Below are 27169 nucleotides of genomic sequence, written 5' to 3' on the forward strand. Positions count from 1 at the left end.
TCTTGCCGGCCAACCGAACGAAAGCAACAGAGCAAAAGCACAAACTATCGATCGCGGTATCGCAGAGTATGTACAGAGCAGGAGTGCCGGTGTCCGACCTACCGAAGGAGACAGTACACAGCACACAGCACACACACACACGCAAGCACGCACCCACGCAAACATGTCAGCCCGAGGCAGACGGAATACGGAAACGGAAATGGGTCCACTAATATTACCACGCACGCGTCTGCAGCGGCAGGTAGCCGCCGCACTGCTGCTGGTGGCTGTTGGCCATGAAGTTGTTCTGGTTCCGGTAGGCCATCGCCAGGCTGTTAGACATGAGGGCGTTATTGCACGGTTGCTGCAGCATTTGGTGCTGGTGGGCGGCGCCGGCATTGTACGACGACAGCAGCGCCGCGGTGGCCGTGTCCGGCGAGTGGGCGCTCGAGTCGTTCAGCATCACGATGCTGCCGCCGGAACCGCCGGAAGTGCTGCTGCCCGGGCCGCCGCTTCCGTTGCTGGCGCTACCACCGGCCCCGGCACTGCCGTTGCTGCCTCCACCACCACTGCTGCTGCTGCTACCGCCGCCGCCGGAACTTCCTCCAACGCCGCCGGAGCCACCGCCGTTCGAGCCGGACGAACCGGCGGATCCGGCGGTAGCACCACCACTGCTGCCTACGGTGGACTGTTGAAGCGAATGCTGAGCCTGCTGATGCTGGTGTTGCTGCTGCGACGGGTGCTGGCCGTGCTGGGACGGATGCGGTCCATGTTGATGTTGTTGATGCTGCTGGTGCTGCTGCTGTTGCTGCTGTTGTTGCTGCTGCTGCTGGTGCTGCTGCTGTTGATGCTGGACGGCGGCCGCGGCTGCGGCGGCAGCGGCTGCTGCGGCGGCGGCGGCCGCCGCACTGCTGCTGCTGTTGCTGCTGCCGTTCGACCCGCCAGAGCACGGCTTGCCATCTTTAACTAGTACTGGTACGGCCACACGTCGTGGTGAGCTGGCTGACTGGGATGAAAAACAAACCTCGCATTAGTCGACGTCGCCGATGGCCGCAGCGGCGGCGACGACGGGGGCAGTGCCAGTGCCACCATCATGCCACCCGCCGGGTGCCCGGGATGCGCGTACTGGGCCGCCAGCTCGTCCGGATGGTGATGATGATGGTGTTGCTGTACCAAGTGGTTCACCAGTAGCTCGTGCTGCTGCTGCTGCTGTTGCTGCTGCCGTGGATGTAGCAGGTTTTGTTGTGCTTGTAGTTGTTGTTGCTGCTGCTGGAGCTGCTGCTGCTGCTGCTGAAGGCTGTGGTGCTGATCCGGTGTCCGATGGAGAAGCGCAAAGTCCGTGGCCGGCGGCGTAGTACTCGAGTCGGCAGCGACCGACCGTCCATCGTCCGAGGCATCGGCGACGTCGACAACGGAGGTGGCAGCGGCGGCGGCGGCCGCCGCGGCAGCAGCAGCAACAGCGGCAGCAGCAACAGCGGCACCACCACCGGAGAGCCCGGCACCGTGGGACGCTCGATTACTAACCTGATTGTGCTGGTTCTGCTCGGCCATGGCTTTCTCCTTGGCCTGCCGCTTGCACTTGTACCGATGGTTCTGAAACCAGATCTTCACCTGTTCGCCGCCAGAGAGGGGATGGAAAAGTGGAGTGGAAAACGGGAGGAAAACATTAGCTTCGTGTGTGCGTGTCCTAATCCGCAGCGCGCTCGGTGAAGTGGATTGCAGAAGCAGAAGCAGACGCGAGGGCTGCCTAAAGAGCCTTCTTCAGACCGTTTTTGATTTTGTTACGCCACACCGTAAGATGCTGTGCCCCCGCACACATAAACACACGGACACACGAACACAAGGTTCTTCGCGCGTGAATCGCGTGCTGACCTCAAAAAGCCCCAGGACGGCAGGACCAACTCCCCGCAGGACCGAAGCACAACTTTGTCGTTGTCGGCTCCAACACGGGGCACGTCACGCGACTGATTTAATGGGGGGCGCGCGCGTGCCCCAACAGACATCTTGGGCCCCGCCCGGGAAGAAGCTGGAAGTTCTTCAAAGGCGTGTGCGCGGATTTGCCAGGCCATGCCGTCGCCATGCACACCGTCACCCGAACGACCGTCGCGAGCCAGTGCCGGTCCGGGCCGGGTTCTTTGATGATTGCGCCAGCCAGCGCCACACGCGGATCCGGTGTGCCAAGTGCCAAACAGCTCTGTTCCGCTAAGCACCCTTGGTGCTAAAGACCCCGAAATAAGTGATGCAGTTTCATACAGCGCTGCACAAAGCGACCTTCGGGGAATTCGAGGGCCACAAATTAAACCCGCTGCCCGAGGCTCGCGGCCATTTCTGTGTAGGCTTTTTTTGTGTTTGCTACCCCGGCTGGCAGGACTGGCTTTGCGTCCTGTTATCCCGTGCGCCTTGGTACGTGGTGTGAGATGAGAGCTGCCCGGACCAGTTGAATCCTCCCGGGGTGTCTTCTGAGCTGAGCTCGGGAATGGTCATTACTGTTTTACGGCGGATTATTCGAATGGCTTGCACCAAGCACCGTTTAGAAAGTAACTTTAAAGTTCCTTTGCGGTTCGTTAAACTAGTAGAACCAAACAAACTGATATATACTAAAAACTGGAATATACTAGATTATTTTGGTTGGTTTCGCCTTGCTGGACTCTGCGCCTGCACAATGTAATCCCCAATTCGAATACACTTGAGAAAGGTAACACATAAAGTCTGAAACGATCTGCCATTCCTGAGTTAGATAGTCATAACATAACATCTGGAGAAGGTACGAAATTAATTATCTCTGTGCATAAACACTTGTAAACAAAAGCTAGAGAATTTCATCTGTTGACAGTTACTCTTCCTCCTTTAATTTTTTTTATAATTAGCACAGTTGTTCGAGGATGTTCGATAGGTCTTGAATAGAACAAGGAGCCTGGCAACATTATTCATCCTAAGAGACATGCTGATTGTAATGAGCGTCTGTTTCAGAAATTTCCAGAAATTTAATTCCGCTTGTTAATGAATGTTAATGAAGAAGCCAGGAACGCAACGCAAGAAAACGCATTCTGCCAGCAACCATATCTCAGAAATTTGGAATGTCAGTTTATGTCAGAATGTCAGAGTGTGTGCAACACACGTACATATGTTGCATAATTCTTCACTTGGAAATTGGGAATCTCCACAATTTCGGTCTTTTTTGAGGCACAGCATAACGCGTTCCCGTTATTTTTTGGCCACAGTCATAAATCAGTATGTTTCAGTGTTAGTTCGCGAATCAAGGTATCAACTTCTGTGGGATGGGGCTATTCTATCTTCCAGGTATACGGGCCGTGTTTCCAATAGACCACTATTTACGCTTACAGTTCACTTACAGTTACAGTCCACTACGAATTCCAGTTTTTGACGAATTACAACCCAATTTTTATGCGATTTTCAGTTTATTGATAGTTCTCACAGTGTCGCGATATCGCCCAATAACAAATAGATTGACTAGGACCATTTCAATTGTGGAAACACTAATCTTTTTTCCACTTTGGTTTAGCAGAGTAAGGCAAATGAAGAAGCGTCCAACTATTTACTTTTTTCCAAGCATTCAAGCTCGCTGCATGAATTGCTAATTAACATTCATTATTCGGGAAATTTATTGTCAATTTTAATTTTAACAGAAGACTTCAACATAATCAGTCCAGCAGCTTTTCCGCAAACACCATTCCAAAACCCACCATGTTTTTGACCGACATATGTTCTAATTTTCATTTTTTGTTTCGTATTACAGCCAACAGAATGCGCCATTGCCATTTTGCAGCACTAAGTTAGCAGCCTAATGAAGTATGCCGCCACCGAGCTAACGAAGTAATTTCAATACCGAACGCACGTAAAGTGGACCACGTCCGCCGGTGGTCGCACTAGCAAAGCACCCGAATGATAGCCCACAGGTGCAGGTGGACCACAGGATCACAGGTGAGTTTCACTTCGCACGATCGCGTGCTGCGGCCAGGAAGATCTTGCCGCATAAACGACGGCGGCGACGTTCCCGGACGGTCAGATGGGAGTCGGCCATTTGAATGGTCGGCACTCGACACGGCACGCCACAGTGCGCGGCCATAGTTTGTGCCCATCGAGCCACTGTGCCCCCGAACGGAACGTAAACAGTAATTTCGTATTCTCTTTCACGGAACTTCAGCGTTCTCGCCTCGGAAGAGGTTCTCGGTTCGAGGTGCAAGGATATCTGGTTTTCTTCTTTTTTAGGTGAACGGATGAAGGCCCCCGCCAGCCATCCCACCATCCACACCCCACGCAGTCGCTGCAGGCCAATTCGTGTGGCCGGCGACGAGTGTGTTGGCGAAAGTTGTTGAGTTTCTTTCAGAAATTGAACGCTCTAAACGTGTGCAGCCCACTTCGGCGGTGGAGTATGTGGCACCACGCACGGAGAGGGGTCTTCTAGGGTGCTACTGGAGTGCTGTACCAGCGCCACGGTCCAGCTGGGCGGACGGCCACACAAACTAAAGCCGCGCGGATGCGCCTCGGATTAGGCTCATTTCGGGTCTCGGCCGAGGAAGTGAAAGAAAAACTGAAAATGATTTTACGCCCCAAGTAACCACTAGCGCGGTGTTATTATGCAACACTCGAGTGCTGCACAGAGCGGCCCCGAGCCTCGCCCGCAGAACGCGCTGGCTGCATCGGATTACACGAATGAATAGACCCGAGAGATATGAGACCCGGAGAAGGAGCCTGCAGCATTTGCATTAACGCCTTAGCAGCTACTTTCTTGCTTTTAATTATGAGCAGCACTACGTGGCTGGGCCCACCCCCAATGGCACCGTACTGGGCACAATGGCAATATGTGCGCGGGTGAATTGAATGGATTGCAGTTTTTGCACCCGATCCCGGGTGCATGCTGACGAGGCTCTATGCAAACAACTTCTTCAGCAGAATCCTCAATGCCGGCGCACACGGCCGGCGCTTTCAGACGCGCGTCGAGTGTTCACATTATCTCATCAGCAGCTTTCTCGGGCCGCAATTAGCAACGTAATCAAGCAGTGAAAGCCGGTGGGGCGGGAGCGGCCAATCTTTTTTAGGTCCATCCGTTAGGATCTGATTTGAAGAAAACCCCAGGCGGGGCAGCGCGCTGTTGCGCTACGACACGAGGAGCAAACAATGGCTGTCATTGTGCGGCCGCAAGCGAGCATTGCTACATTAACATGTTGCAGCATTTCACCGACATTTCGTGGACTCACGCGTTGCCGGTCTCAATGTTGCTCGTGTGCTTTTATGTAGTAAATGGACCGACAGTCCCGGTTGTCAAAGCGAAAGCACCGTCAAAACCGGCGGCTCCCGTTTATTACGCCATTTTATTCATCAAATCATTTACCACTTATTTTAATTATTATGCTCGCCACGGTGGGTGAAAGAGGCGCTCAGTAGCGTAGGCAGCTCGTGAAAAGAAAATAAATCCATTTACCAAATTTGAATAATAGTTCTCCTAATTACCATTACTGCATTCCGGTGCAGAGCGCGGAACTGAACGAAGATATAGTTATTCTTTGTTTAATTCAGGTTTAATTGAAATTAAACCGTCATATCAATTCATAATCCGCTGCCATCCGGCGAACTGCAGCATATCCGACGGCCCGAGCATTAACTCGCTAGGTTCGACCCATCCGACTATCTATCTTGATCCTGGTGGTTAATTAAGTGAAATTAAATAAATCCCTTTTTGGAATGATATTCCGGAGCAACTTTTGTATTTAAAAACCGTTCTCTGGCCTATGCTGATGTTCCGATGGTAAGTTTTACACAAACAATTCTTAACTATGTCGCCTTCACTTTCAAAATCCTTCACTATGTCGACAATTCAACTTAAATGTTTGGGGTCCTGTCTCGTGATAATGGTCTTCCTTTTTTTCTTACAACCGTTCTGCATAGAACATATCAACAACGGTTTAACCTTGTTGGTTAATATCCGCTTTTCCCGCGTGACCGTTAATTAAGTTGTTCCTTCATTTTTAAAGATTCCACCGGTTTTTTTTATGGCTGCCAACGAGGCGTGCAACCGAGCGCTGATCTTTCACCGATCATAAGCCACCCGCACTCGTTAATTGGCAATAAGCTTCGTGGGAAGGCAAGGCGAGTCGCCTCACCTGATGCCCCGAATGCCTCGAATTCGGCGAACGGTCCGCTCGGTCCGTGCAACGTTTCGCCGAAGGAAGGGCCTCCGCACGCTCTGTTTATTTTGGATTTTCCCGCCAGGACGGTTCGATTCTGGGGCCCGAGAGGACCCGGACCATGTTTACGTTGGCATGACCGATGAACGCCTTCCGGTTCACCGCCGGAGCGGGCGGATTAAAAAGGTAATCATCATGCTGCGCCGCACTCGGGGTCCGCTTCCCCGGGGGCTATGTTTTCTTTACCGTCTTTGCCACCGCCCGACGGTTTCGATGCAAATATCTGGTGTTTCTCGGTCCATTGCCATTCTTGCATTGCGAACGGCCATGAGGCCGTTGGGTTTGGGGAAACGAAAACAAAAAAACATACCAGACCAACCGGATGGGAAGGATTAGGTAGATTATTAAATTATAAAAAAATAAATTTCATATTATAATCACTCGCATCCGGCCAGCGATCGTGTGCGGAATATGGTCGCCATGTCGCGGGTGTCATCCTGTCGGTTAACTGCATGCTTCCCTCGTTCGAGACACTAGCGGGAAAACGCTTTGCTAATGCTAATGGGTCACTAGCCCTCGGGGGAATTCCCTATCCATCCAAGGGCTTACGAAAAACTTTACCAAACGCAACATAATCGGTGCTTGCCAACGAGGAACGTGGCGGAAGTGGCCAGTAGGTGGACTTTTGTCAACTTGTTCAACTTCAATCTTCAACAAATTCTGTATGGGAGATGAATTATGACAAAAATCATTATTTTTTGAGAAATCTTTAAGTAATAATTCTTAAGCACTTTTATTCGAGTAAAGCCCATATGTTAAAGAAACTTTTTACTTGTTCACGTTAACAATGGTGTTCAATGATACAAAAATTTTATAATCAGCAAGGAAAATTGTTTACTGTTGAGCACCAACCATTATTATCCAAAAACCAAGGAAAAAATATTATGAAAAGAGAAGGGAACCGATTTTTTTTACAGATAACAGGAATGTGCGAATTTAAAAAGGCTAGTAAAGGATAGTACAGTACGAGTTGAAGTTCTAAATGGCTTGCCCGTAACGTCATTCTTACTTGATCTAACTTCGATCAAATATGACTTTATTATGATTATTTTAACTGACGACAAAACCTCAAAGAACCAAATGCAGTAGTGCTCAGACGATACTTTGCTGATGATTTGAAAATAATCCGAAAGTTTTATCATTTGTAAGGACGTCCAAAGCCGTTTGGAATGTTTTATAATCAACGGATAAAAGATGGGAAAATGCTTAGGTTTCAAATTTTAGTATTCGGCCTGATTTTTGTACTTATTGTTCGACTTGCGAGTACCATTGCAACAATGTTTGGCGTGCCGAGCTTTTCGGCTGGCTACACTCGATGAAATCGACGAGGATCTCCACCCAGCCGGGGCTAATTTTGCGCCCGGCTTGCGCCGGAACATTCCGAATATACGACCTAGGCCCAGTTCGAAATCTCACTGCGTGTGACGTCAACCGCTCAAGTGGGGTTGGTTCGCCTCGCTTGGCTCCGGCTCTTGGCACGATTATTATTTTTGCCTTCACTTTCCACCGTTGGTAGGCTGGTTGTGTGGGCCACCATCCACCAAGCGGGTTGCATTGTATTTAAGGTTATGTTACCTTTCCCTCGACGTAACCAACCCGGGCCCGGGTTCCCGAATAACCGGGGTGACACGTTAAATATGTCTGACCAAAAAAAAAACAAAAAAATGCAAGGAAAATCCGTAGGGTCATGATTACCAGATGTTTAAGAGAAATCCGGAACGCGGCGCGTCAAGCACCGTAGTGAACCTTGACGGGCTCGAAAGCCTACACGAGACGAGAGCCCCGCACGCATGCGAAACCGACTAGAGGGCAACAACAAAAAAACGGAAAACGGAAAATAAGGAGCAAAACCACTTGAACCGCTTTCAAACCGGGCCGATGCGGCCACCGCCGCCGGTAAAAACTGTCCGCCCTGCCAATTCCGGGCTGGCCGCGCTCTGATTCAGGATGCCCGAGAGCCGCTTGACGTGTGGTGGTGGCGATCCGCAAACATCTGCCAGCGATCGATTATAACGCGCCCGAGGACCTTGGTTGCGTTGCGCGATGGCGCAAAAATGGCGTCGTGTGCTCTCTCTGTGTGTGCGGGTTTGAAACAATGCAAAATCGGAACAGATTTAAGGCTTCCGAGTGTTTCCGGCCCTTGAGCGTCCCGAGTGCGCGTTTGAAAGAACACCCTCGCCCAAGAACCAAAACCAAATCTCAGACGGAAACGAATCGGTGTTCCGTAGTGCCGTCGGGCGAAAAACAATCTTTCAATGTCCTACCGCAGCAGCACGTAGTAGGTGAGCGATGATTACGAAACAAACGACGTGCTAATGTGTTGTTCCAACGCAGTAATCTTACAATTATCCATCCATCCGGTCCGGACGATCACTCGAGGCGATCGATCAATATTTTTGGGAGAGATTTTGAAAGAACGCCCCGCAGAATCTTCCGTCGGAGTGCCGCAGGAATAAGGACGAAGGTTTTTTAGCTTTATCCGCTGTTCGTAAACATCCACCGGGGAAAGCCCCGGTTGCTGCGATTCGGTTCACAAAACCTGCCAAATTTTGTTTCCTGTGCTGATGCTTTCGCCAGGCTGAATGGCTGAATCGACATCGTCTTCCGCCTGCGTCTTCGTGTTTATTGTGATAACCAAATCTTTACTCGGCCCGTTGGCGGTCTCCATTGTTTATGTTTGTTCTCGCTAAGCCGAGAGTTTGCTGTACGCTGTTGTTTTGGCACCAAAATCCGCACCAGGCTTCCGGCTGCGCCATTAACTTCTGACACTTGCTGTCCGTGGTCCCAATCGGGGGAATTTCCATGCTCTGCAGCTGGAAATTCCCCCGGAGGCGGTGACTAGCGTAAAAATCCTTCAAATGGGGCTTTCCACAAAATCGCTCCACTGTTCACTGGTAGCAGGCATTTTTAAAACTGTGCCAAACTTCAAACTTTATGGTTTGAAATACACTCTATTATCAGTATGGCCTTCCTGAACTTCAATAGACTTGTTCTAAGAAGATTCCAATTTATAAATTCCATTCCTGAAGTGAGAAACTGGAAGGGCTTCAAAATACGCTTTCGCAGCTGTGATGAAAAACACGCATGATTTTTTTTGGATCTGAAAACAGATGGAAGTCCCTATAGGCCAAATAATAAAAAATTAATTGTTTTACCAGTTTGCAAGTAATCCGCTAACAAAATTTCATTCGCATCCCACAAAACTAATGCTAATACTTTTTTGGGCGATTTCTGGACACGAACTCATTCCGGAGCCGAAAAACCAGGTTCAAACCACTCCTTAGCCTCTAATTTTGATTCAGGATCATGGTGATAGACCCAAGCCTCATCCATAGTGATGAATCGAGGAACAAAATCCACTTTATCCTATCGAAAAAGTTCAAAATGTTACTGAGATACATGCATTCGAATGCGTTTTGTTCCATTTTTAGCGAATTAGGCACCCATTTTGCACAGAGCTTTCTGAAACCCAATACTTCAGTCAAAATGTTGGTAATACTTCTCAATGAGATGACTAGGCTTTGTACTAAATCTATTTCAATGAATCCACGATTTTTCAATACGATATCCTGTATTTTTTCTACGATTTAAATAAAACTTCACATACGTTCATATGAACGCATTCATAGCATAACAAAAAAAAATTAGACTCGTCCTCTGTCAGCGACCCTAGTATAACCCTAGTATTGAACTATATCTTCATTTATTCCCACGTACGCTATGTTTAACAAAATGGCTGTTGCTGTTCGTTTCCACTTTGATGTTCGCCCAACGTTATGGAACACATTTGGGGCCGTGTTAAACTGCAATTCAACATCATGAAACATTAGACCGCGAAACGTGGGCACGCTTTTATCACCGAGAGAAAGTACCATCCCCATTTCTCTGGCGCCTTGGATAAATCGTCCGCCTGTAGCAAGTAATGGAGCAAATTTCATGCGCAATTTTGAACAATGCAAACCGAATCGGACTTTTGCCGACCATTTTATCTGCCCGTTCTGCCTTTCGGGGATGTTTGAAACGTCGGCAAGGTAAACTACAGCTGAAAGCTGCTGCCGAGCGAGCAAACATTAAATGCAGTTATCACACGAAAACCGACCAAATTGGGAAAACCAACCAAACAACGCGGGAGAAAAGGATAACAAACAGAGCGAGGCGCACGCTGAGTGCTCGGCGTAAAAGTGTATCTTTCGGACGTGAGCTATGTATATGCTACGGGCGAAATGTTTCGCAAAATTGATTCCCGGCTCGCGGCGGCGCGATGGCCCAAAAAAGCTTCAGGAGCACAAGCAAACGCGCGCCAACCGGAAGTAGGCGTGGGCGCGGGCCCCGTGTAGTGTTATTGACGTTGCCACTAAACTTGTTTTATCATTTTCGCGTCCGCGCTGCGCCCGCATAATCTACTCGCATTAGTTCTGCCCAATCTGGGGCGCAGAAGGTAAAAGAGCTAGAGGCTGTGTGCGAGACAGACGGAGAAGTGTGTTGCATGGCAGCCATATTTTTATATCCGGCAACCCGGGAGTCCCTGCGGCTGCAGCCCGTCTGCACCGTATTCATGTTCCGGTTGCGTTAATCACGGTCGCTGCGCTTTACGGTGGCCGTTTCCGGCGCTCGTTTGATTCAAATCGATCGTTTTTTTTGTTGGAGCATTGTGTCACGCTCGGTGCTAGTGCTGCTTCCGGCTGTGCTCCAACTTTGCCGGCTTATTTGGTGTCAGGTTCGCCAGCTCCTATTGCCCCACGAGCGCACAGTAATGGCCGGGAAGCCGACGAAGGAGCGGCCGCTACTACAATGGCACTTAACGACCATGCTGCCGCCCCGTGCGCCTGCCGCTGCTGCCGTCGCTACTGCTGCTCGTTCAGCGGCTGCTTCGATTTCAGCTGACAGTCTCGTTTGTCAAATTGAATTTCTAAAACGAAGTATCACTTGAAACGTTAATCAAAAGTGACATCGTCAGTATGGGAGAGAGTGCGTTTCAATAGAAGCGACCTGCGCATGTGTGGGATACGTGGAGCCAGTCCACACCCACACGCGCAGTTACATAGATTAGAGCCGATAACGGACGCAATCGCGGCCTCAGGAACGATGGCGCGAGTCGGTATCGTTTAAAATGGCGTGTGTCCCGCGGGAGAGTGCATTCTCTGTTCTACGCCCAACTGAACTATTGTTTCGTTTTATTTCGATTTTTGAGTCCTTCTAAAGCTCGTCCGAAAAGCGGCTTAAAAAGTGTTACTACACAGACAGTTCAGGTGCTATAATTCCGGCCACTTTCACGTCTCTCTCTCTGGGATCTGGGTTTGGTAAGGCAGATATTTTTTTTTCTTCATTCGATCACACTTTGCCGCAAGGTTAAGTTTCATCCGATATCGGACGGGACCCGGATCGCTGGGCCCGGCTTCGGTGGTGGTTGCATTTCGATAGCACTTGGCGAGTCTGTTTGCGCAACCAATTGTCAATGGCGACCATTTACCACTCTGGCGCAACCGAGAGAGCGCCCGCGCCCTATTTTTGCGCGTCTTTCTTTTTTATGATCATTCCATTTTTTTGCTTCTTCAAAAAATTTCCCCTTGAGAACGCCAAAAAGATGTTTGTTCAGCAATTCGGGCGAATCGACCCCGGGAGAAGGATTACCCGTGCTCGTGGGTTCTCCGTTCCGTCGCCGGTACGTGGCGCGGCCCGGCATCCCGTCGGTAATCTGATTAATGTGTGTTGTTATTTCGTTGCTAATGTAACAACGCCTTCCGTCGGGCTCCCGGAGGCCGATGCGCACCGTTTTGTGTTGCCAAACAGCATGGAACTACCCGAAACCCCCCCGCTGGGAGACGGTCTGTATCCTGCTGTGGTATCTTAGTAGGTTGGAACCCACAGCAATGAAAGGATTTTCGCGCCTGATAAAATCGCCAAAAAGGGACGGCTACAATGGCCCGGTAAAGAAACCACAATTGGGATAAAAATCAAATTCCTTTTGCGTGGTGTGCCTCATTCGATTGCTATTCATTGCTAGACATCGAGTTTGAAACCGGCAGCTGCTGTAAATTCCAATGTGTTTTCCTGTGGTGCAACCTCCAGCCGAAAAATGGGTAAAGTCCTGCCACGATCGTGCCAACAGATTGAACCGGCAATTGGACGATACCACGCGGTAATCGAATGGTAAGAAACATGTTAAAATAAATTATGTTTTAATCGCTAGAATCGTTGAATAAATAGAAATTTGGTAAAGGAGAGTAGAAGACGATTAAACGCTTGTGCGGAAGTGGAAAAATAATGGCGGAAAATTGGGAAAATCTGTAGCTTCTACATTCAACACAAGAATACTACCGCATTGGCCATTCAAAGGTATTGGAATCTTAGGTAATTAACGATCCAAAGGTCGATTGTTAAAAATTGCGTAAAAATGAGGAACGTTTGTAAAAATTAGGAACGCCTTTCTAACACAATGTGCTGTATCATTGCGAGCGATGCGTGGAACGAAATTAAAAATTAAAAATAAAATGAATAAATTAAATGTACCTTTTACCATAAAGGACCTTCCGGACTACTTCTCGGTTCAGTTTAATATGCCCTGCCAACAATGATATTTTATCAAAAAAACTGTCGCAGATCCGTTTTATCATTCACCGAAAGTTTAATTAGCTTCAGTTTGGTTGATCTATAGAGATTTCTCATTGTCCCCATGAAACCCTCTTGCAATTTGGAAAAGGAAAAACTAAAAACAATTTAGCAAACCACGAGTACTACCTTTACCACTATCCACGAGTACCACCTCTCCTGCTGCCGCCTGATGGCGAACTGCCTTTTCACACTTTCACCGTACCGCTCTCAAGTGTACATTATGCTTCCGCTCGGACAACTCGGATTGTCCCCGGCACCGTTTCCCGACCAGGCGGCTCCCGATGGGCAAACAACCCGATGTGCGAACGGTAGCGGAAGCGATTAGAATCGATTAACCGTCGCCGCAAACAAACTGTCACCGGCAGAGCCCCGCGGCTGGGCCGAGGCGGATTTCGGAGACGCGTGCGTGAAAAATTTCATCTTGTGCGGGGTGTCCGGAAAAACAACATACACAGGCGTCGGCGTCGGTGGCCGACACCCGAAATATCACTGCGAGCGAGTGCCTCGCCTCGTTAAGCGATAGAATAGCCGGAACGGCGTAACTGTCATAATCGCACGGTCTATTACTTCTTCCCACACCAGCAGGCCAACCCTTGGAAAGCCCACGCACGCCGCCACACGCGTCGCCGGTGTCGCGGGGATAACTGTCAAACTCAAACGCGGCCGCGGTCCTAGAGCGCGGGGTGTTCCGTGAAAAAATAAATGACACTCACCACCAGGCACGCACGCACGCAAACACTGATGGTGACACGCGGAGCGAAACGGAAACCCCGGTCCCGGGCGATCGCGGCCATGGGCTCCGATCGAATTGCGCTGCAAGTGGTGTTTGTTTGTTTTATCGAAATATATTATCCCCGTTTCTAGTGCGCCAAATGGGGACGCATCGCGCCCAGTGTAAAGTTTGTGCGGTTGTGGATGGATCGTGTGTTTGTTTTTTTACGGACCAACGCTGATGAGGCATCTCGACACTTCTAAACGGCGCCACGGGTGCAGGCGAGCAAACCGGAAACGAATTGCAACCGCCACGGAGGGCTTACCTGTGTGGGGGTGAGGTGTATTAAGCTGGCTAGGTGCTCGCGTTCCGGGGCGGACAAATATTTCTGCTGCTTGAATCTTCGCTCTAGCTCGTAGACCTGAAAGTGCAAACAAAATGAGGGCAAGTTTCAGTGTTGTTTTCGGTACGATGAGATGAATTATCTCGGCGACTTGTTACAGTATCATCGCCAATACTCAAGCTAATATACTAGGGTGTTCATTAAGTTTTGCGGGTCGATAAACACATTTTTATGCCTTGAAACACACTTTATTATTCAGTATGGCCTTCCTGAATATCAATACACTTGTTCCAAGAAGACTCCAATCCCCTGAAGTCAGAAACTGGAAGGGTTTCAACATACTCTTCCACAGCTGTTATGACGATATCATTTGATAAAAAACACTTTTCACACAAGATTTCTATTGGGTCTGAAATCAGATGGAAGTCGCTAGGAGCCAAATCTAGTGAATACGGTGGATACTCAAACAATTCGAACTCTAATTCATGGATCCCAAAACTAATGCAAACACCTTTTTGGGCGATTTATGGTCACGAACTCATTTCGGAGACGAAGAACAAGGTTCACACACAGGTTCAGCCTCTTGTTTTGATTCAGGATCATAGTGATAGACCCAAGCCTCATCCACAGCAGACATTTTGCAAACAGCTTTCTCAAACTCAATACTTCACTCAAAATATTGGTTATACTGCTCAATGAGTTGGCTAGGTCTTGTACTTAATTTCTATCAGTGATTGGACGATTTTCGAAAACGATATCCTGTATTTTTTACGATTTCAGGCGTTGTGTCTGTTTTTTTACGTTTTTGATATGGATCGTGTTGAAGGCTAGTACGACCACGTTTAAACTCAGAAACCCCCATTTTAATGTACTAATTGAAGGCGAAGAGTCCTTATAGACTTTCAACAATCGTTCATAAATTTTCCTTTGCTTTCAAACCTTAAAAATAAATTCAATCACTGCACGATACTTGATTTGTGACACGTCGACATTAAATGGCTAGTAAAAAAATAATTAAGTGACCGATTGAAATGAAGCTTCGCATACGTTCATATGAAGAGTGTACCAACATAACAAACAAAATAAGGCTCGTAGCAGCGCCCTCTGTTATCGAGGCAAATAACTTATTGAGCACACTGAAAAAAAAAAATTTGCGACCATGCTTTAGGAACGGAACAACGGCCCAGTCCGGTGTTCTCCATTAGTTGACATGTCCTACCGACAATCGATAACCGACTGTGCAGCGCTCCAAACCGAAACTCGTCCAACAAATCACCATAAGCGCGGACCACTGCTGGAACCGCGTAACCTTCTACGCAAATTGCTTACGATTCACGATTTCATCTTTAAATTACATTTCAAAATGCAAACAACTGCGCCAACGCAGTCACAGGTCGTCGTCGCACGGTGTAGCTCCCCACGAGGGGTCCATTGTTGTTGAGCTCAACCGAACCGAACTGAACTGCCAGAAAGGGCACGACCGACTGCGCGCGAGAGAGGGTGCGTTTCCGGTGGGGCAGGGCCAGGCGAAAATGTTCATCTCGGGCAAATATTTGCTCGGCAGGCGGCGCGCGGCGTTCGGAGCGAACATGAAACATGCATAAAAGTATTGACAAACATGCACAAACCCACCGGGTTGGGCAGAAAGGGTCCGCCGCCGCCGTCGCCGAGAAAATCATTATCCCGTTCGGAAGCTGGCTACCGCGCGGCGGTCCTCCCAGTCCTGGCAGGATAACGTTATGATAATCCCCCAATTCCGTTTGCTCTCCATCGGGCTGACAGGCTGACGGGCGGCCAGCTTTGCCCGGCATCGGGGCCGATTCCCGGCTTTAATGGTTCATGGTATTTAAGCAAGAAAAACACCGGCCAAGACACGGGGACTTCCATCGGCGGCGGTTCGGGCCAAGAACTCACCGGGCCGGGGCCAGTGAGAAAGTTAATCAAATATTTAAACGCAAACCGCAGCCCGTCGAAAGTGGTTTGGTCGGGATTATTTTGGACCACAGGCCACCGAGGAGTGTAACGATTTGGGGCGCACCGCGCTCGGCTCGTGACGATCCGATATATCCGCCCGTTGATGATTCACTTTAATCCGGTCCCGGCCCCCGTGGCCAACGGCCTCGGGAGATGACTCTCGGGGTTCGTGCTGATTTCAAGTGGGAAAACATTGACAAATCGATCGCTGCGCACAAGACACAGAAGCTCCGGACAGCGCACCTTGCTCGGCTTGACTTGTGCGCTGCTCCGTGCCACAGGAGTCAGCAGGGGCTGTTTGCATTGGGGATTGTTTAATTTTTTGACTACCATCCGGGGGCTCTGTGTGGAGGGAGTTCCAACGGTGACATCCACTTTAAATTAAAACTGAAGCAAATATTTAAACACGAGCCCCCGGAGCGCGCGGTTATCGACTTGTTTTGTTGTTTTTAATCGGTAGGCTCGCAACCAAGCACACGCACACGCACACACACACACACACGAAACAGGAACGTGGGGCTTCGTGGTTGATTGTGTTGTTTTGGGGTTTGTTGACAGTCGTTGAAAGTTTGGTACCCCCCTTTGATGGCACTTTGTCCCGAAAAAGGGCTCGAAAGCTGATCGTTGACCTTGAGCAACTTGACGCACGCACGTCAGGTGCAAAGGTCCCGAGCAGAGCAACTTACAAACGTCAGCGTAACGTATTGTGCTTTAAACCAGATATTAATGTTGGCCTTCGATTCGCTTCGAGGTTCTTCGTTTCGTCGAGGAGTCTCGTAAGGTACAAGTCGGGATTGAAAAAGGCGATGTTTAATGTGATTGGCGAAGCGTAATGAAGCCCAAGTCAGGCCGGAACCAAAAACGGCGCAAAATGGGTCCCGTTCGTGAGTTCCATCTTTGCCGTTTGCCTAGAACCTTGCGCTGAATCAACCATCTCCGAAGAGGTTGTGCAGGTTGTGCGATGGCGCTGGGTAGACTGGGAGAGAGACAGACCGACCGAGAGAAAGAGTGACGTGGGGGGAAACAAAGGCGGGGAATGACATAGAATGCTGGGAATAAATAGCGACCGGTCAAATCCGTCTTGTTCCTGGAACAGAACCAGGAACAGCGAGCGAGCGCTGCAAAGAATGATGCTGCTGCTGCCGGGTTTTATATAAACACGAAGAAGGTCCAGGGAAAAAATACACACCCGGGGAGTATCTATTTACAAAGCACTTGAAATGAAATGCCAAGTTTCATCAGCAAACTAATATAGGAAGAGCCGCGCATACCGGTCGTTGTAGTTGATGCTATGACAATAGTGAGCTGCAGCCGGAGGAGAAGCAGGGAGATGGCCACGGATACGGTGGCACACGGGTTGAGCGTGAAGCTGGCGAAGCTGCAACGGCACAGCGTCCGCACGGGGTGGGACAAAAACGGCATCATCCGGGCCTGGTCCGGGGTGTCCTGTCGGCAATAGCGCACCAGACGGCGGCGGTGTTGTGACAGTGCCTGCCAGTGTGTTGGTGTGCAGCGAGCCGCGTATTGTCACCATCACCCGGTCAGTCCGGTCGGATCGGTCCGTATTGACTTCAGCAGCGGACAGAGCAGCAGCAGCCAAACGGTAGCGCTAGATCAGCGAAATGTCAACTTTGGCCACTGTTTGACACACACAAACATACGCCGCCAGGGCACGTATCGAACGCGCACAGTAAATGCACCACGGGGACATCTTCGACGGCGTAAGATTTTAGGCGTCCGGTACAGCGATCCGGTTTTCGCTTTTTGTTTCCGACCACAGAGCAAATGCAGATTAGGGTTAAGCGTCGGGAATGAGCCTGATAAGAGTTTTAGTGGTTCAACAATCGGCGAGTTCAGTTTGGCGACGGCTCCATTTCGAACCCCTTAATTCAAGTTAAAGCAAATTAAAGAAAAAGGAACGAAAAGAAGATGATGCGCCTTTTCTTCCACCGCGGCTACCAAACGGATTCGGGTTCGGGTTTTTTTATACCGACAACCGGTAATCACAACACGCCATTGGCAAATGTCCACAACAGTGACAGCTGTCGCTTCAGCCAAACACAGTTGACCAAACAGGTTGGATAATCAGCGTCTCGCGGACGCGATGAAAAACTGAAGAAAAACAACTGCTTTTTGCAGGCACGCGGTGCCCCGGGGGTGGCCATCATCGTCGTCGTCGATCATCTGTGAAGGTCGCTGCTATCAGTTGCGAAACGATTACGCCAGCCTCAATCAGTCAGTCTCGTCGGCAAAATAAAAACGCAAACCCCGAACGCAAATGCAATCGAGCGGCAATTACCTGCGCCTGCGTGAAGAGTACGCGTCGCTTCCGCCGCTGTGCAAGCGGAAACTGCATCGGTTTGGTGTCGGACACGCTGCACGCCGCCAGGCTGCCCATGTTTGACATTGCATGACCCATCGTACCGCCGGCCGAGCCGCCCATAAGTCGAGATACTGGAAAGGATACGAGTAGAGAGAGAGAAACAACACTTTATCAGAGAGAGGTCACAGAATGGCAACGATTTAACCTAAAACAGAGAAAATAATATCATGACATCTTTCAGCATTATGAGCACTGGATTTTATCACAGTCAGCTTACAGGACAAAGCTGACAATAACGACCACGTAACTGCATTGTAACAGATTTTTGGCAATGTTTCATTTAACTCTAATTTAACGCAATCTTATATTAGGTTGGCTGAAAAGTAATCCATTATTTCAGGGTGAAATATAAAACTATATTAAACAGGTTTTCAATGGTCCAATTTGCGTCAATTATATACCATTTTGTTGGAAATGTATTGCCTTTTTAAAAATATGCTTATAATGCCTTTCTTATAGAAGGTTTAGTCGTTATTGACGAAAAACTCGAGCAATCCATTTTCACAATCCTTTTTCACAATTTTCACTGATCTCAGTTTTTGATCACTCAGGAAATTTTCGGAATGCGCGAAAAGGTGTCAATCGTTTGGTGCAAGGTCCGAACTATACGACGAATGCAATAACACTTCCCAACCAAGCTCCCGGACTTTGGGGCGAGTCACTAAAGACGTGTGTGACATTTTGTTGTCCTGATGGAACACAGCACCTCTTCTGTTGACCGATTCTGGTCGTTTCTGGTCAATTGACCGGTGCATTGATTGACAGTAGAGATTTAGTTTTTGACCACACGGAAGCAACTCATAATAAACGGTTCCTTTCAAGTCCCGCCATATACCCGGTAGAACCAGGTCGTCGTCACCGTCGGTCGTTCATTCGGTTTGGCCAAAATTACGCAGATGGAAATTCGATCCATCACGTTTTTTAATGTTAATTGGTGTGGCACCGAAACATCGAGCTTCTTTGTGAATCCAGCTTTGTGCAAATGTCTTAAAATGTGTTGATAGTTAATCTTCAGCTCTTGACCGATGCTCTGACTACTAACATGGCGATCAACTTTGTCATTTTATCAACATTTTCGGAAAACGGAAAAAATTTATCGCAACTAGCTGTAGAGTATTGACACCACAATCGCCATGCAAAATTTCAGCGGCCTAGCTTGAATTTTCACCATTTTCAAAGAAAAACTGTAAAATGTAGCGAAATTTCACAGCTGAACTCACAGCTGAATGGAGTAAATAAAAAATAGTGACTGCATTGTTTGAAGTTTAAAGTTTCAGCTTTAAAACGAGCACAAACTTGATACTGTACGATTGATACTTTGCGAGATATCGATCACTAAAGTAATCTACAGTGAAAATAATGGATTACTTATTAGCCAATCTTATATAATAATTTGTAAGTGTTACAACTTTGATGGAATGATTGATGACACTGTGTCAACTGCACAGGAAGAGCTGAAACTTCGGAAGTCCGTGAGATGAGCCACCGCCATTCGCACGGAAACAAAACCAGGAGAATAAACAAAAGAAGGAAGGAAATGTTACACTAAGTAAAGGCAGTGGGCTTCGTTTGAAGAGTGTATCCCAAGTGTGCCTTGAGCTCCCATCCTCTGCCCGTCGAGTGGCCACATTCCAATGGGTTCCCAAAAAACGCACAACAACCCCGTAATACGCACATCCTCATCGCGTTCTCCAATTACCTTTAGCCCGAAAACTATCCTTTAACTCTTCTTCGAAAAGTGTCCCGAAAGTCATTTTCCGTTGACTCCATCACTTATGCACAGAATTCCTTGTGGTATCCGGGGTTGTGGCAACATAGCAGAGTGTCTTAGACCCGATCAAACAAGAAGTGCCACAGTGTGCTCACTCAAGCTGAGGGCTGCAGGACACAAAGAGTCTCGATGTGGAGAAGAAAAATGTAGAATGTTACCACAAATATGCAGCCGAAGGAAATTTTGGTCGACGCTCGGGGGTGAGACCTAACAGCACTTTCACCACATACACCACACATCAGCCAAGGATACGCATACGCCCTCAAGGACGGTTTTAATCACAGCAAACAAATAGCGAATGGAATGTGACAAAAGAAAGGTTAAACAAAAAGGCCCACGAGACCGACGAGGACTCGGGTTACCGAAAGGGGAACCCGTCACTGGAACACGTCTCCAACGCCTTCGCCGACGCCCCTTTTCGGGTGGGTTCTTAAGGAAATTAGCTAAAAATCTGACTTCCTAATGCTGCGCCGGCTTTAGGGAGCGCTCTGAAGTGCACAGATCCTACGGTCCAAGTAAATCCTTTTTTCCCGAATGCCCGTCGGTAGGCTTCGAAGGCGAATGTAACCGGATACGGCCACACGGCCTGGGTTTCATTGCAAGTGCCAAGCCGCGCCAAATTGGTCGGATTGCTCTCCGCCACCGAAATCTAGCCCCGGTCTGTCCGGGACCCGTGTCAACACCATTTTCGAAGGCAATAAAATTCTCCAATTTCATCCACAACATTCCGGGCCACCCCTCGAACAACGGGACCGGACTGGAATTCATTCCACTGACGAAGGGTTTTGTTTCCGAACGAACGAGGAATTTTCTCGTTGGCAGCTCACTCACTACTACTACACCGAAGACCATAGTCCAGATACGTAGTAGGTCCGAGGCAAATTGGGGTGGTGATCATGGGCTACCGATGTTACTGACAGGCGCCATCACTCTCAATTAACCTGTCTGCTATGAGAAGTTACGTTAATTCTTTTGACGTAACTATAGGAAACCGAAACCAGATTAAAAACCATTGGCAAAACGCTGATTTACTAGAAGCTCTGCGAACCACGCTAGAATTGATAATGCTGAATCCTTTCTTCAAATGATTGGATCGGTGGCGGACCTCGTAATCTTATGTGGCTCAAGGACACATGCTGATGAAAAAATCCACCTTCGTCCAAATCCTCTTATTTTGCACCGACCCGTTCATATCGATCTTTTCCAGCTCGTTTTGTTTGTCAATATTTGCACTCTTGTCTTCGTAGCAACGCGTTTTGCCAGGATGGTTCGAATCCATTGGGCCACGTAATCCTATTGCGTCCGTCCCACTGTTCGGTCAGTGAAGCGGTACGTGATAGTTTTCATCTTTTCCACCACAGGTGCTGGTATACGGTCAGCCTGTCAGTACTTTGCAAGGTCTTAGGATTTATTGGAACAGCATTATTTCGTACGATTGTCCTGATTGTCCGTCTCTACGCAACCGATGCCGGTAAAGGACATCGTGGGGATTTTGGTTTTGTTTTCAATATTTGTGTGGCCCCATCCTATGCAGGGAAGACGTGTCCGCATTCGTAGGAAAACACAAAGAAATGCTGTAAAGACTACGGCAGAAAATCTGACGTTCGTCAACTGGTACACGTCTAAGTCCTAGCCGTTCATAGAGCTACCAGTCGTAAGCGTTGGAGCATTTCTCTCTCTCTCTCTCTCTCTCTCTCTCTCTTTGCTTCTTTTCTGGTCCATCTCTTCATCTCTCGAACATCAGAGTAGCCAGCATCTCGGGTCTTTCAAAGCCAAAAACCAGCCAAAAATGGTAGCCGTGCTGGTAAGTTACAAACGATGCGACCCAAAACGCTCCCTATCTCTCGGCCATGCAAGAATGCCCTCTCGTGGTCCGCCCTTCGTTTCCAGGGCACTTGGGCCACTTGAAAGAAGTTGCACTTAATCGAAAATTTATTGTTTCCATTCCTGGTCGACCCTTCGTTCGCCGCGCCGACTACCAGCGAATGGGGATCAACATTCAGAAAGGCCGACCATGGCCGTTCTACACACCCCATACACGCCGATGTTGTCGTCGCTCGGCTGTCTCAACAAATCAACGCACTATGCTGGCCGCTTACATGTCTGCGGTTCCGGTAATAAACCCTCCACGTTTGCTACCACTATCTGGTTGAACCAATCAAAGTACACCGACGCCGCGGCTGAAGGCGCTCGGGCCGGGGCCGATGATTAAATCACTTGCTTCAGGCGGCGGAAAAAAAGCGTTGCGCCCCCTATTGTGCTCCTGACCACCCTCAAAATCCGGCCATTTAAGGCAGAAAAAAACCGGGAGCCATTGGAACCTACTTCTAGTGAGCCGTGTGGCGGAAAACCCGAAATTGATCGTTTCCTTTCGGTGTGCATCTCTAAGAATGCTCGGGCGGAACCCCTCAGCCACCGAGCAACCAGCGTCTGCTCCTGTCTGGCGAGAAACAATGCGTGAAATAGCGCACCGAACCGGATCCTGGCGTCCGCCGGGGGAAATAGATCCCTTCGGTCGACACCTCAACGCAGCGCAGCGAATTGACATGTTACCGGTACACTTATGCAGAATTAGCATATGCGGCCTTGCTCACAAAAGGATGACCAGCTGGGGCAATACTTTCCAAACAGTTGTAACGTTTTCTTGTTGCAAAACTTATAGTTTGATGTGTAGAATGTTTACGTTTAAAAACAGCAGCAGATACAGTAGGACATATTGATTGATTTTTATCAAGAAACGTAAAAACAGCTTTTGTCCGATAAGTTTCAATACAAAACTAAAAAAAACCATTCGCAGCATTCCTCAGAACTTCGCGGTACCATTAACTTTTCCATCCTGTTGCCAGGACTGCCAGGGTGCCTGAGGCAGAACAGCATCAAATCACCCCGATGCTGATGCTGGCCACAATGTCGTGCCGTGAAGTTTTGGGCGTAAAGTTTTGGGACCAACAATTAATATTATTCCAACCCAAAAATCTAATTTCCCCTCGCTCGCATATTGTGTCTCCCCGTGTCGGGAAAATGCCCTCGGCAGCAGAAAAGATCAACCGCAACAATAAGCCCTCGCTGATCGGTTCATAATTGTGCGGCAAATTGGTTATCAAAATAGGTCCGGGTGGTGGGGCTCGCCGTTGGCTCGTTTGGCTCGTACACTGGCTTAGACGTGTCGTGGTCCCGCTGTGACGAGGGGTGATTGGCTGTAATTTTGGGCAAGCTTGTTGCAAGACGGTAATTCGATAAGCTTAGTAGTTGGGCTTCACTCACTTCTAGTTCTCCGGTATTGGGCGTACCATGAGGAGGCTAATTGACCAAATCGAGGTGAATTATCATATTCAATAAATCCACTTAAAGTCTCCTCCAAGGATAACACAATTTTGCATGTTGAAGTACGAGTTGCATGAAAAAAATCGGCAGATTCACCAAAATATGCCACATTCTAGGTATTCCGTGCAGCATAGCATTATTGCTGTTATTATAAAAGAATGAACAGCGTTGTATTAGCACCAACAAACATTTTGCGCTCAAGTTGAAACACTTGAGGGTCGTCCATTTCGTAGTTTCGAAATCACAGGGCTGGCCTTTTACAGTTTTCGAATAATATCAGTCCAACCCAAGTGTCAAACTTTCAGCTGAATGTCTACCATTTTAGAAAATTAATCGCTTATCAACACAACAACGTGTTTAAATAGTTAAAACTTATTACAAAAGTGGGAATGCGAAAACGATAATTGAGTGACTGTATGATGCGCATTATGGGCTGATTTTTTTCCCTATGTGGACCGTATGTTTTTTTAAAACGATGTAGGGAGGACCACTATCGCCAATTTCAAGCGATTTTTGGGCTGCAATTGAAGATATGGACTAAGAAGATATGGGGTTTCAGCAAGACAAACTACAAACAACAACAAACTTATGAAAGAACGTACAAACTTTATGAAAGAACAAATTTTAAACTTTCAAAACTTAATTTTTCATGCGTTTTTTAAGTTTGATTTTGTAACTACAAAATGGATGTATTTTTTTTCCCTGTATTATATTTTCTACAGATTTCTAAGCAGATTGTTTGATCAATCAGATGGCCATAAGATGATTGAACAAGCTGAACTAAGCGGTTGATTGACAAATTTGTGAAAGTTGTAAAGTCTCCCTCGTAGATAGTCTCGCTTTGTAGCTAGCTTTGAATGCTCGCTGTATGCTCTTTCAATGTTCGGCTGTCTTACATTACACTATCAATCACCGAACCACTTTGGTCTTCATTCTGCCTGCCATTGTTTGAGTATCTCTCTTTCCATATCGTGTTCAGCATCGCTCCTTCTCGATGGCAAATTTCATTTCTGGTCCGAGTAATGAGCGACCCATCGTTACTTGCGCAGCGTCGTGTGTTTGCGCACGACGCAAAAACAATGCACTCAATGCTGGCGCATTCAGCGCGCAAGTCGCCGCGTTCCCAAACGGTAAATCCAATTCCTCGTGCACCAACCGTTTCGTGCACTTTTACTTCATTTCAAACAAACTGATTTGCCAATGGCGCAGGACACATGTTTGTTCACTTCCTTCGCGCTGCACAACCGTCCGTTCGCCCTTGGGTTTATAGTATGCCCTCAAGAGAGAACGGACGACCCAACTGGCCGCCGCAAAACACGCGGAATGACGACGGTTGTTGCGAAGGCCCCCGGACCGCACAGAGAGCCTTCTTGCCGATGCACTGTACTGGTGCATGTACCGTTCTGTCAATATGTGACCATTTATGTGGGTTTGTTTGTAGGTCTTCAAGCCCGCTTACCTCGCGAACCCAGCGCTCGCGTACGGGAGCACGTAACGTAATGGATAAATACAGTTCAAATGCATATATGTTATGGGCCTAAACTGTTGTTAGCGTCGGTGCACCACCGGTTATTTCATAAAATGGTTACCAACTGTGAACCATTGGACCGCTAGTAAAAGAGTCACTGACTAACAACAAGCTTTCGGTTAGTTTTCTCAGAAGAATCAAGGATTTTGGGAAACATTTTGATCAAACTTCGCGGAGCAACGTTTTCGCGGTGTTTGTTTTGCGGTCGAAAGTTGTTTGCATTTTTACAACACATTTTCAACCTTGTTTTCCAAGACAATTGTTGTTTTCTTCCATCACACATCGAGCGCAATAATTTGTGTTAGTTTTCCGCATAACGCGGTATGTGAATGTACAGGGTGCGTAATCATGACAAGACATATTAAAATGTTAAATAACTCCGCCATTTTTCAGTAGATTTTGACAAATGAACAAGATTTATTTACGGTATAGAATGCCGTTTATTGATAATTCAGACTTAGTATACAATATCAATCAAATGACAGTCAAATGACCGCCTCCACACAAAAAGCGGCCATTTTTTGAGCATTTTTCATTGTATTTGACAGCATTTCGGGCGTAATAGCAGCCAGTTCCGCTGTGATGTTAGCTTTCAGTTCTTCAATAGTTTTCGGTCTTTGGCTGGCATAAACTTTACTCTTCAAATAGCCCCGCAGGCAGAAGTCAAAAGAAATTCGGCAACAATAACCACGCATAGATTTCACAGTTGAACGATTATTTTCAATGTACAGCACTACAATTTCAGCCCACTTTTCGGGCGTAAATCTATCTATAACTGAAATGGCATAGACTAACGTTTCAGAATCTGACCGATCTTCCAAAATCGACCGAAAAAATGACGAAGTTATTTAACATTTCAATATCTTGGTCATGATTACGCACCCCGTATTGTTTTCCGGCTCAACATTCTCGAATCAACGACGAAAATGGGCATGTGTCTCAACAATTATTGCAACTACTTTTAAAGTTTAATTTGAGTTATCACATCGGCAATCGCAAACTTACTCGCAAAGCGTGGATCACTGGCGGTCGAGCCGTACCAGCCGGCGGCCGAGTTGCGCATATCGGTGTAGTGGCCGGCCAGCGACAGGTTGTCCGTCGGCGCGCAGTAACTCTGCACGCCCGGACTGTGGTACAGTGGGCCCATCGCGTACGGGTTTGCCATGCTTCCGGTCGTACTGCCGGTGGTGGTATTCGCTCCGAGGGCACTCGGTGAGTTAACGCTGCTGCCGCCGCTGCAATCAAACACCAAAAACACAATCGAATCGTTATGCGGCCACAGAGAGTGTAATCCGCCCGGAACCGAACCAACGTACCTGTAGGGAGAGGGAGGATTGGCGGTCAGTTCCAGCTTGCGGTACTCCTCGATCGGGCTCAGGATGTCGGTGACGCTGAACGGGGTCGAGTGGCTGTGCAGGGCCGAGTTGTGCTGCAGGTTCTGCAGGTGCTGCAGGCTGGTCAGATGGTGGTGGTGATGGTGGTGATGATGGTGGTTTGGCGCCTTGGGCGACAAGCTCATAACCAGATCGACACCATTCAGATCCGGTAACAGTCCATGCTCTTGCTCGGAATCGTCTGGATACACTCCAGAGACACTCGATAGCGTGGTGGACATGTACCCGGTTTCTAGTTCAACCCCGGCCAATACGATAATGTGCCCAAGCCGCCCTGGTCGCTCCCTCCGGTGCTCCGCTCACGCTCACGAACTAGCCTCGGAACATTCACAAATGTTTCACTACACACACACGCGTCCGCGCACACAAACACACACTAACACACCAGAACACTAGGACGGGAACTTTTCGGGATGATCTTCACTGCTCCGCAACTATTGTTTCGAGCACCAGTGATCGAGTTTTCTCCCGCCTACACCCAACCTGTGGTCTGCTGGCTGGTTCGGGTCACTTGTATTCCCTTCCCGCCCGTAGAACGCCTAACAATCCGTTGGACACCGGTGTCAATCAAAACTCTCACTTTTTTAGCCGAGCACTCTTTAGGGACGGAACGAAAACGAGTTCGATTACGGACGCACAGCGGAGCTGAAATTCCCCCGAACACGGGAATGGACACTTTCGAAGGAGCACGGAGCCACGGAGTACGCAGGGATTCGTACACACTTCACGCGCTGATCGACGACGATCCTCACCAATCGCTGCACTGCAACGGATGCTAGTACATTTATTTTCTGCTCTTCGAGGATTCTGCTCGCTTCTCGTTCCTTGACTTCCCCCGGGGCCACCGTGGAGGAGGCGTCCTGGATCTCCTCTTCTACGGGCGCGCGATGTTTACTTTGCACGCCGCCGTCGCCGTCGCCGTCTTCGTTGTTTACGAAATTAT

At 48.3% G+C, this 27169-nt stretch overlaps 1 protein-coding gene across 1 annotated transcript; it reads right to left on the reverse strand.

Annotated features, from left to right (window-relative positions):
• Window positions 1-214: 214 nt before the first annotated feature.
• LOC128272382 (thyroid transcription factor 1) lies at window positions 215-26295 on the reverse strand. Its single transcript, XM_053010183.1, has 7 exons — window positions 26149-26295; window positions 25838-26067; window positions 18126-18280; window positions 13835-13930; window positions 1504-1590; window positions 889-985; window positions 215-537 (listed from the first exon to the last, which is right to left on the reverse strand). Exons 2-7 carry the CDS (start codon window positions 25995-25997, stop codon window positions 215-217), a joined length of 918 nt encoding a protein of 305 aa, XP_052866143.1. The 5' UTR covers window positions 25998-26067; window positions 26149-26295.
• Between the last annotated feature and the right edge of the window lie 874 nt (window positions 26296-27169).

The sequence above is a fragment of the Anopheles cruzii genome, chromosome 3 (assembly GCF_943734635.1).
Source record: "Anopheles cruzii chromosome 3, idAnoCruzAS_RS32_06, whole genome shotgun sequence".
Taxonomy (NCBI): Eukaryota; Metazoa; Arthropoda; class Insecta; order Diptera; family Culicidae; genus Anopheles; species Anopheles cruzii.